Genomic DNA, 12029 nt, shown 5'->3' with positions numbered 1-12029 from the left:
AAAAACAGAAAAGAGCTCAGAAATGTTGATGTTAAATCCCTGAACACAATGTGGAGCATAGTATTTTTGGCCTTTACTATCTCTCCGAGGGAAACCTTCATTTCAGCATTGTTACACAGGAAATTAGTGCCTGAATTAAGAACACAAAGGAACTCATTAGCAATTCTAGATATAATAATTAGATTTTATATAGCCAAACTCTGTCTTAAATCTAGAAAAATAATTTTAAAAACATAAAGTTGCCATAGAAGGACCACTGCAGAGACAGAAAGATTATACCAATGGCTAGTACAGTAATGTAGGCTCAAATTTCAAAGCTACTATTTCAAAGATATTCCTGGGCAGGCAACTTAATACCTCTATATCTCAGTTCTTCAGCTGAAGATAAAGATAATAGCAAAATGGGAGCATACTAAGGATAAGGCAAGATACTCAATAGAGACTATGTAAAATCTAACAGAATTGGGTTTGTGCATGGGTGAAGCACAGTAAATTTGAAGCTATTTTTGCTACATTTTAAGCTAACTATTTCACTGACAGCATTTCAGTGCTATGCAACAAAGACCACATTTTTCCAAGCAGAGGAATAATACACCATACATTACATTCAAATGAAATTTCAGATCAATGTTTTCCTATGAAACAATAAATAGAGACAAACCCTGCCTTGCTAAGATCTGCTGAGCTTCTTCTCAAGACAGAGGGAGATTCTGGTCACATTTTACTCTCCAGTGAGTGATACCCAACACAGGCATCAAGACTAATAGGATATTTAAGATGCTAAAATCATACCTAGAGCTGGTAATCTGTAGCTGTCCCTACAGTCACCAGAGAGACCAGATTTACACCTCTGGTTAAAGCCCAAAGAGTCCTTCTCTGTTACATTTGATAGCAACATTTGCACTACAGGAATACAGTCTGTCCTCCATTCTACAACATAAATCTTACTGTTATCACTGGGGTTAAGGGACATCTGATACAGCTAAAAAAAGATAAGCTATCACAAAAATTATTTTTTGGCAAAGTTCAGCACAAAAAACCTTGAAATCAAACATGCCCCAGACAGCAGCATATCTAAATCACACAAACTCTTTAGGACTCCTTCTGCCAAAAGCCAAGCTAAGCACAAATGGAATCAAACAGGAATTTTCCTCCCTCTTCTGGTCATAACAGACTTGTCTAAAATGACAAAGAAAAGCCTTTCAAAAAGTCTAAGACTGACCTGAAGACTAATCTATGACATGAATAAACTAAAGCCAACCTTTAATTGTATTTCCCAGAGTTAGACAGGTATCAGTAACCAGAATATAAAAATCAACTAATCTGATGCTTTTTGTTCTCTTTCAGTGAGTCAGTGCTGCCATCTAAAGCTATCCAAAGGGCATGCAAAAGAAATTCAAAGTCATGCATCTAAATACCATACAGGAAGCACATGTCAGTAGACAGAGATGCAGGGCAAGTCAAATATATTAATGAGATGCAACAAAATAATGATGCTGCAGTACCTGAAGGAGAAATTCTTTCTCTATCACTTCACCTGTCTTGGTGATAAGTCGCTTCTGTAGTCTCTGTACTTTCAGAATCAGCTCAAAGGTAGTGGGGTCGCTGGCCTAGGGAAGAACAAAGGAGTCTCAAAAATTATACATGATAACAAGTTACTGTTTCTTTTTTGAAAATGAAAACCATAATATCTCAGTGTTCAAAAGTAACAAGTATAAAAGGGGGACTAGGAGAGGACACATTCAGCTGGTTTTTTTTAATTGCATGCATACAAGCAGTCCTGGAACTTAGTGTGTCAATTTTAGCAGCAACTGGAACTGTCCACTGACAAATGAAGAGCAGTGCAAGTACTTCCTGCTGTTCAAGAACTTCAAACGGTGCCAACTTAGTTTCTAAGGAGAGGAAGATTTTGCTACTGAACAAAAGAAAGGCTAACTGCAATTTACTTTTGAAACAGGTGGAGAATTTAAGAGGAACAAATTTGGGGGCTACACTGATGAATTATTATGGGGTTCTAAAGTGTCCATACATGTGAAATTTCATTTTTCAATGGAATTAAATGCTTAAAATGGTGACAGTGTTTGCACTGTACTGTTGCCCTCTACCTACATCGCCCAGAAGACCAGAAGCTAGTAGATGTCTGTCTCTCCATCCCTTCCTTTTCATTCTTTTGGCACAGATTGAATCTGGAGAAAGCTCTAGGGAGCAAAGAAATACTTAATTCTGTGAGCAGCAGCCAGCAAAGCTTACTTTCCCAGTACTTTGTCTTCTTGTTGGATCTTTTAATGAAGGGCAAACCCTGACTGAAGCTTTTCCTCACTCAGGGACTCGTAACACCTCTCTCCCATCTGGTTCTTCCTCTCTCATGCGGTGTCTCATAAGGATTAAACTCACACTGCAGTAAAGGCTCCAATAAAGTCCTACTCTCTTACATTTGCTTGAGCTTATAAGGAACTCAGTATCTCATTGCTCTTAATCTTTTGTCTGATTTTATCTAAATTGACTAATCAATTCAAGCATAACTAGGACACTAACACAGATACACACGCAGTGCTCACATCATTTCCTGAGGAACCAGGCTAAAAAGTAGACCAGTCCCCACAATCCACTCAGTCCTTGATTTTTTTATATCGCTGCCCAAGCATGGTGCCAATTTGTGACAACTGTAGTGATATGTTTGTTCATTAGGAATTGAACCAAAACCCCATCAGGACTATTTCATATGGATCTTGCCATCTGCTGGCCTTTTTGTGTTCCAAATACAAACCAGTAACCTAGAATGGAAAGACACAGTTTCCCATTATCAGCCTCTTCATACATTCATTTTCCCATCACTGGATGTTTTGACTGGTCTGATTTTTCTTTGTTACAAGGTGCTGCTAGAAATTGTACCTACATGTGTCTAACCTAGTTCAGCATCCTGCATTTTATCTCCCTTCCATGAGAAAAGCTAATCACACCATCCAACTTTAAGCTCAGCATGGAAAGATCAGAAATTCACTATCATGCTAGTAAGCACAGTCAAAAAATTCAGCTGTGCTTCTGTAGGGACTGAGCATATTATCACTCATTATTAGTGCAGCTAAGCAACCCAGGCTGGCATCAGATCAGAGATTCATGCAACAGAGGAATCTCAGATGGCACTGACTTACATCAAAAATATCCAGTGATGCCAACTGATGTTCATATATTTGGTCTATGCTTGATGGATTTTTTATTTTTCCCCTTCACTTGGCAGGTTCAAATCATGTGAAAACTTAGATTTGCTGTTTATGTAAAGCAGTTGAACTCACATTACCTGGAATGACTATCTTTGGGAATCCACCACTGTTTATGTGGAGGCCTCTTCCCTTTTTCCCTCAGATGTAATTTACCTTCTGACTTCGTATCTGTCCATTCTCCAGTCTACCTATTCTATGAGTCTTTCAATTACTGGCTTTCTTCCCATATACATCTCCCTAACTGGTGAGGGTAGGATTGTATCTTTCCCCTATCATCCTATTTCCCACCATCCATATTAAGGAATCACCCCCTTCTAAATTCACCTAATTCATTCTTATCCCCTTTAGCACTTGACTATCTCTTTATAAATCTCCCTGCAATTTTTCATTGAGAAAGTGACACAAAAATAACACTGGTTGCATTGTGCAAGGAAAGAATTCAGCAGGTAAGGATTCCATTGGTACTACGGAAATTTCAGTCAGCCCAGTCCCTCCACATCATTTGCATAACAGTAAACAAAATAGGTCACTGATTTGGTAATAGGGGCTTTGGGAAGACAAAATGCTCACACATCACCTCTAATTTTCTCCATCTGTGAACTTGCAAGGGCTTCTGCAGTTGTTCTTCCAAAATTTTGCACCGAGTCTGTTCCCTTAACAGTTCCTTCTGCATGTGATTAAACTCCCATCTGAAGACCAGCATAAAATAAAAATTAAAAAAAAAACCAGACCAAAAACACTTCAGTGTGACCAAGGCACTAATGTGGACATTAACAAATCATTCTCCCATGCACTGTGGTGCACAGGAACCACTGCCTGGAACACACAGAGTCACTTTGCCACTGCAGCAATACTGTGGTGGCAAAACCTAACACGGATACCACTAAACAGGTGGAACCATAAAATAACACTCTTGGATCTTTTTACTTGCCTCATTAAGAATGGCTCAGAAAAGAGACTCCTGGGGAATCTACTCCACAGACTACTGGATCTCACTCTTTACATCTTACCATGTACATTAAGGCCAGCAAGACAGTCAGTTCATCAACCTACAAATCAGTTATCAGTTATGGGTCATACCCAGTTACCCCCACGTTGAATCCAACAGCCTGTGTTTGAAAGGTTTTAAATCTACATGGCTCACACAATCCATTAAATAAAACACACTCTAGGACCTAACTATGATGGACAACATTCCTAAGAGAACTGAAGTTTGATTTCTTTTATTACATCTCCTCAAGGAATTTCAGAGGTGACTTGTTGCTGAATTTACAATTAATTAAGCACTACCAAGATTCTTTGACAATTAGGCTTTTATGGTGGGGATAGGGGGTTGAGGGGCAGGAAAAAAAGGCACATTTTGCAGTGATCTGACCCTTATAACTTTAGTGATTGAATCCCCTAAATTCTCTGAGGTCAAAAGGGGGTGGAAGATTTCAATGTGCCTCCTCCAGCACTGAATCTTTTCCTACTAAGCTCAGAATTGCATTCAGCTCACTAGAGAGAAAAAGACCTTTTTTTAACTGTGAGGTTGGACAAGGTTATGGAGAAGGAAAAAAACCTCACATTTCCAATTGGCAAATCGGGAAAGCTAATTAGCAGTGCAAGTGATAAATGGAGTCTTTTCGACAGGCAGTTTTCATGATGGTTTTGGACTTCATTAAAGTATGAGATTGCTGCTGCAGTTAGCAAGAATTGATCCACCCATCATGGCATGCAGCACACTACACTTCAATACCACCACTGAGTTTCAATACAGTAACAGACTTTCGGCTGAATGTATTTGGGCAGCAAGCTCAAATCCCATTCCTATCTGCAGTCAGTCGATGAAAACTGCAATTGCTAATGTTGTGTGCCCAGCTCGCCTTTCTGTTTCACCAAATCAAACTGGCATAATTCTACTGGAGTCAATGGGACTGACCATGGACTGAAGTTAATTTGTTCTGCTGAAAGCCACGGAATTACAATGATAAAATAAAGATCTCACCCAAAACTGTGGTAGCTACACAGAATCGGTACAATGGTTATCTGCTAAAAACATAACTGTCTCTCTTTACAGACCAAGACTGATTCTTAGAAAATGACCACAGTTTCCCAACAGGAAAGAATACACCTCAAATACAGGAGGGTAAACAAGAAAGGAAAAATTAAGCCAGAGAAGGAGGAGATAAATCAGGCTTGGGCTATTAAACTGCTGTTTTAAAGAAACAAAACCTTCAGTGAAAATGTAACTAAATCTTTCTCAGAGATCATGTCTGCATATAAATCTGGAAGGGTTTTGTTATAAATATGTCAAGTGTCTCCCATACTCTGTGGATTGCTTAACCAAAAGGAGTTCCACTAATCTAGGCCTTGTACCACTGTACCACTAAGTAGCTCCCTGGACTATGAACCTGTGCTGCTGCTGTCAGGTTTATTCTGTAGGCAGTAACTCACAGAACAAGGGGAAATATGGAAAATATTTAAACTTTGGCCAAGATGTCACCTTTCCTCCTTTCTATATTTAATTTTCCTAATTGCTGATAAGTTGTTCTATGAATTTAATCCAGTTTGTGTTTGAGGTCAAACCAAGCAAACCCCTTCTCCAAGGTATAAGGCTTGTTGATACAAGTCTTTACTATGTACAAACCATATTTTCTGTCTTAAACACAAAATCATGGGTGCAGTCACTATGGAAATGTATTCCTACCTGAGCTCCTCCACATTGGCTGCACTCTTGCCAAGAATTCCCTTCTCACGCTGAAGTTTTTTGATCTCCAGCTTGAGAATCCGCATGTCTTCCATCCTCTGCCGGTACTCGGTTTCCCCCCTGTTTAAGATGGCCTGCTGGATTTTTATCTTCTCATAGAGCAGAGCCACCTCATCATTGCGACGAATAAGCTGGGTCCCCAGGGCATGTCTCTCACAGAGCACCTGAGGGCACAGGGCAAAGCCATAAACTCAGTTACACTTCCTTCACACAATCCCTGAGTATCATGACAATACTTGTTTCAGTCAAAAACACGTACATTAAGAGGTTTCACTGTTATTAATTAAAGAAATACAGCAAGAACCTAATAATTTCCCCTATAAGGGTTCAATCACCTGAACAGTACAAACTACAGATTTCGTTCACTTCAGTATCTTAACATTTTGGTTTTAATGGCACTATAAAGTTTTAGTAGTCCCACATTCACAGTAGCTAAGAATCATCTTAAAAATACACTGGACAAATGAGGGAACAGAATGCAGGGGATTTGAAAACTCAAATTAGAGATTCCTACCTTGTCAAATTCCTTCTTCTGCTTCAGTCTATCTGCATCAGCTTCAGCAATGATTTTTAGGAGTTTTTTCTCTTCTGCCTCCTGATTTTCAATATAGGCTTTGGTTTCCATAGCCTGTTTTGTCATCCTAAGCAGTTCACACTGATGGAGATAAAGAATATAGGTGAACTGTTAATTAATAACTTCCCCTTACATAAACCTACAATTAAGAGTTAGGTAAATATATCTCATACATTCTTTTAGCTTCCTGGGAGGTACATATTTTGTTAGTTTTTGAGAACTAATCACCAAGACAAGCAAGCATGAAGACCCATAAAGAAGTACTGTAAATACTATTTTAATACAATTATTTTATACACAATAGAAATTTGGAAGGATTTTTATCTATGACAATGGTTCAAGCTGTAATTCAGGGATGCCTCGTTTGATTTTTTTTTAAATTATACAGGACATATTTAGAAATCTTTGCAATGGAGTTGTTATTTAGTCACTCTGGGATGTGCGAAAGAACAGTTCACCTTGCTGAAAAGGGCGACAATCTCTGCTGTATAATACAAAGTGGCATCAGCTCAAGAAAGGCTTCAAAATGGAATAAAAGAATTGGTGGCAACCAGGAAGGGAACAGCAAAATTTAAGAGCCATAACACTTTGTTTAGTGGATGTGTAAATGAGGAAGACTGTGAAAAGAGGGGCTGTCCCTAAGCAAAGGAGCAGCAATGCACTGCTACAGCAGCTGCACAGCACTAACACAAACTAGCATCAGAGTGTGCCCAGTCATTCTATCCCACTGTCACAAAATCTATAATTCAAGGCATGTATGTAGATAAAAACTAATAGGGTCTTCCTGGATTATTAGAAGTTTTTATCACTGCTAGGCAATTAGAACCAAGGTGGAACTAGCCGACCACAGTCCATTTTCACAGATAGGAAAACTTTCAAGCCTCAACTCAAAGACTTTGCCACAGCTCTGACCCTTATAAAGGATGATGTTCAAGCTGCCTTTTGGGAACAAGCATCACCCAATGCTGAAAGAATGAGGCTGTGATGAAGGCTGCACCTGCAAAAACACTGATTTAAGACAGAAACAGTTCCATCATCATAATAAAACAGCTTGTTCCATTCTTATTTGCTTTAATAAAATTCTCATTTTCCCGTATGTGCAAGACATAGCTTTCTTATTCAGTGTCAGATATTCATCAGAATTCATCAGCTGAATAAAAATACAAGTCACTTCATCCTGAAATGCAATCAATGCTGTGCAAAAGCTGTCCACAAATGTAAAACAGCTCATGCGTTCAGCATTGCTGGATAATATTTTTTTTAATAGATCACAATTCTGTGGTCTCCTTATGTCAGAAAAATATGAATTGTAAACAAGAAGTGGCATTAGATGTGGTCAGCAAACATCCATATAAACAAATCTCCTCACTGGAATGCACTCATTTAAAATAAATCTGAACTGCCTTGTATAGTAGGGAACATAAATACTTAAAGCCACACAAGGACTTTCAGTTAGATTAAATATGCTAAGAACCACAGTACGAGGGTCTTTGCACATGAGCTAAGAAAGAAGGAAATGAATAAACACAGCCACTGTACAAGTAGAAAAATGGCATGTCTGAAACTGCTATAAATCAGCACAGCTCACTTGAAGTTGGTTCAGGGAATTTGTAAGAACTGAAGAACAGTCAGCAAGAAAGAATAACATATATGGGACCTGTACCAATATCTCAAACCAAACTCAAACTAAATTCTTGTTTAGATTCTGAAATATTAGTATGATACTTTTATCGGTATACTATACTAGAAGTGGGAGGAAAACAGGAGTTTTACAGTTTTGTAACTGAACACAGAATGCTGAAATAACAAGTCAGATTTTACACTCAGATTTCCAGAAAAATGCTAACAAAAAAATATGCATCAACAAAATAATACAAATCACTTGATGTGCCAGAAGCTCAAATCTTGAGGGACATAGATTTTTTTCAATATTCAGATCCTTTGTCAAACAACTCTAACCTGCAGCCCTGTATGAAGGCCAACTGAAGCCAAAAGATGGCATTGTACTGGCTTTAATAGAGCTTGGATTTACCACGATTACACATTTTTAAGGCCTTTATGCCATCTGAGGCAAGCATGTCTGTATAACCTCATTCCTATGAATCCCAGTCCTCTGTGATTTAGCACATTGTTTAAACTTATTTCCCAGGAACAGCTTTCTTCCTTCCTTCACATCAGTGCAAACAGGACAAATTGATGCCAGCTTGCAACACAAATAATTGGGTTCTTTTGTGGCTGTGACAATCAGCTCCCTCTGAATTCTCTTCTGGTTTAGTACTCAGCAGTGACACTGAGGTAGGAGACCACAATGCCCTGAGGCAAGTCAGTAATGCCATGTCAGTGTATGGACAAACCTGCTGGTGAATAATTGAGTGGGTAAACCATGCAGCAATCATATGTTTGTCAAATAAATGGCAGACAGTTCTGGGGCAATGAGACAGAATTGGGGACTAGTTAAGGCAGAAAGCTGCACACAGGAAATTAGATGCTGTTTGACTTCTCCATCACTGATAGAACATCTCTGAGACAGATCAGGTACAAGAATACAAATTCATCACCCTTTTACAAAGTCCTATTGACATCTTGTCATAACTGTAATGTGCTGAGAGAGGCTGAAAATTCAAGGAGTCATCGCAGCAAAGCAATAAACTGACAAAACAAAACATTTTGAAAAGTGACAGGGAACTTTTGTTTTGTTTTTTGGGGGTGTTGTTTGCGTTTTTTCCTGGTATTGTTTGGGTTTTTTTCTAGTGCTTAGTGAAGATTAAAAATAAACTCCTGTGAACACAACTCCCTAAATCTTTTCAGAGTGCAGCAAATTGGGCTGAGATACCACCACAAATCTAATAGCTTATCTAAGGATGGGCTGCAGCCAGCACTGAGAAGAAGAACCCGAGCTTCAGGCTCAGATTTCCTTTGATTTAAGACAGATTCTTGCTGCTTTATACCACAATATTAAAATAACTTTCTGTGCAGAGGGACCTACTAAAAGCCACTGCCTAACTCCCAAAAGACTAATGCTTGCTAGTTACATAGAAATACAACATTGTGAAGTGCAATATAATGGGGTTTGCACTTAAAAACAGCAGAAAGAAAAAAGTTCTTAAAAATAAAAAGTTGAGTTACAAGAGTCTACATTAAAAAGTTTGCTAGAATCAGTCTATCCCCAAAATCAACATTTCTGCAAGCAAAATGGAACTTCTTAGTAAAAAATGTTCAGTCACCAAGAGATTTAAAGCTTCCAACAGACAATTCAGAACTCTCTTATTATAATTATAGGCAGAGATTAAATTTTTCAGATACACAGACTTCTGCAACTAGTATCTCTAAATGATACTGAAATCTTCTGCTTCAATTACAGAATAGTTTATTAAAATACAGCAAAACAACTACCACAGGTCAGAACATAGTGCAGTCTGTGAAATCATGGAATCCATCCTTTGCAAGAAAGTATATGTGTCAAGGGTCTTACTTTCAGAGATTCTTTCTCCTTCTCTGACTGCTCATGTTCCACATGTGCTTTCTCAAGGGCTGCGTCCTTTTCTTTGAGCTCGTCTTTCAGCTGATCCAGCTGACGTGTGGCAGTTTTCAGCTTCATCTTCATTTCTGCTATCTCATCCTAATAGAACAGGAAGTGTGATTACAGAAAGGGCTAAAACAAGAGGTTGGTTGTGATGAGGAGTTCAGGCTGTTCAGATTTGGAAAATGCAGCCACGGTGCATGAAAGTAGATCTGTTGTCCCTACTGTAAGGCATCATTTTTTAATCCAACAGAACCAAACAGTTTCATTAAATGACAATTTTTTGTTTATGCCAGCATGCCATTGCAATAAAAAAGCCTTTAAAAGATTCACTGACAAAAATAATGACCATCTCTCATGAGTTTAATAAGCCATTTAATTTAAAGTGCTGGACACACTGTAAGAACTAGCAGTCAATCCAAATTACTAAGATTCTGATCATATCCATCTGTTTTCATGCTTCTAATAATGTGCTTTTCCAGTAAGTTTGGGCACAAATCTTTGGAGAGAAGCTGGTTTTGTGCAAGCAAACATAGCCCTAAGTAAGATACCAAAATATGCTAGCTTGCACAGAGGTGCAAGGGGCAAAACAGCATTTGAGAAGGCTCTGTGAGGATTTTAGCATATACTTTAAGCTCAAACACAGAGCAAAAGGGCTGGTAGCACTGTAGAGAGATCAGGTCAGTAGGAATACTTCTACTCACAGCACAAAGGTGCCTGCCTGTACAAAATTAACATTTCAGCACATGTTATGCTATGAAATGGAAGCTAACAGAGTCAATGCTTAGACAGACGTTCTTCTGGATGTATGAAAACAGCTTTAGAGGCTATTATTCCTCTGCTAGAACCTACCACCTCACAGAGAAGACATCATAATCTTTCATATGAATACATCCTCTTCCAGTACCAGACCACGGTAGCTTTTAAAGCTTTTTCAGCACTGTCCACCATGAGCGTGGATTTACTCGACTAATGAGGGATGTTTTCTTGCATGAAGTGATTAACGTAACTAACCAAGATCTTGAGTTATGGCAATCTTCACCCAAACAGCACAGAGAAAGTACTGATTAGTAGTAATATGTCATTAGGCCCAACTGTTTGCATGTTCAGTCACTTTTGTGAAAGCAAAAGTTACTAAAAGCTGTCTTTGCTACACAGCCTATAAATCTCTTTAGTGTTGTAAAAGATGACAGAGATTTAGCAGAGATAGACCCCAGACACACCCAAATACATTTTTAATTCTTTACTTAATGTAGAACAGTAAGAACACACAATTTTGCAAACTGGTCTCCTAATCAACTTGCTTAAATAAATGAACTCCCAACAGCAAAAGAAACCCCCGGGATGAAAGCATCAGATATTTATATCATAATAACAGCCTGCCAGGATGCCTTTTCCATTTTACTGTCTTGAATATTATGGTACTCTGGAGACTACTGGCAAGGTGGGCATGAGATCATTTCACATTAAGCAATCCAAAAATACTTGCATCTAGCTTTATCTAAACAAGCTAGTTCAATTTTACTTCCCAAAAGGAGAAAGAATTTACCATGTTTAAAACAACACGGTTTTTTTTTGTTTCATGACTGGCTGACCTGTTACTGAACGCTGAACAGCTATTTTTCTCATTGCTAAACATAACACTGCCTTAGCCAAAAGATCTTTTGGGGTCAGCTATTTTCTCACACAGGACTTGCTAAGAGTTTTGAAGTATGACAAGTAAGCTATTAAAGTCTAAGCACTGGCCTCTAACAACTGGAACTGTGAACAGCGTACTGTTACCACCATGTAACATTCAAAACCCAACGGCCAAAAGGCTGCTACATTTTCTAACTCAGCACATAGATGCCCATTCTTTATAAATAACCAAATTTATGTTGTGTGTTTTAAAATAAAAATAACTAGGGGGAAAAAAAATCTGCATTGTGATTTTTCAGCCTTATTTCTCCTGAGAGATTGTTTGGG

The 12029-nt window shown here is 38.4% G+C and overlaps 1 protein-coding gene across 1 annotated transcript in view; it reads right to left on the bottom strand.

Moving 5' to 3' along the window:
* Nucleotides 1-12029, bottom strand: part of CFAP58 (cilia and flagella associated protein 58) — a gene marked incomplete at both ends in the record, with an annotated part of 52249 nt that overhangs the window by 16336 nt on the left and 23884 nt on the right. The window contains 5 exons of the mRNA XM_082286360.1: nucleotides 1506-1610; nucleotides 3799-3910; nucleotides 5911-6134; nucleotides 6485-6625; nucleotides 10017-10163. Coding sequence (XP_082142486.1) covers nucleotides 1506-1610; nucleotides 3799-3910; nucleotides 5911-6134; nucleotides 6485-6625; nucleotides 10017-10163 — 729 coding nt within the window. The remainder of the gene's footprint in view (nucleotides 1-1505; nucleotides 1611-3798; nucleotides 3911-5910; nucleotides 6135-6484; nucleotides 6626-10016; nucleotides 10164-12029) is intronic.

The sequence above is a fragment of the Coloeus monedula genome (assembly GCF_965178545.1).
Source record: "Coloeus monedula genome assembly, chromosome: 8".
Lineage (NCBI taxonomy): Eukaryota > Metazoa > Chordata > Aves > Passeriformes > Corvidae > Coloeus > Coloeus monedula.
Note: the sequence above shows the minus strand (reverse complement) of the source record. Positions and strands in the feature narration are given on the sequence as shown.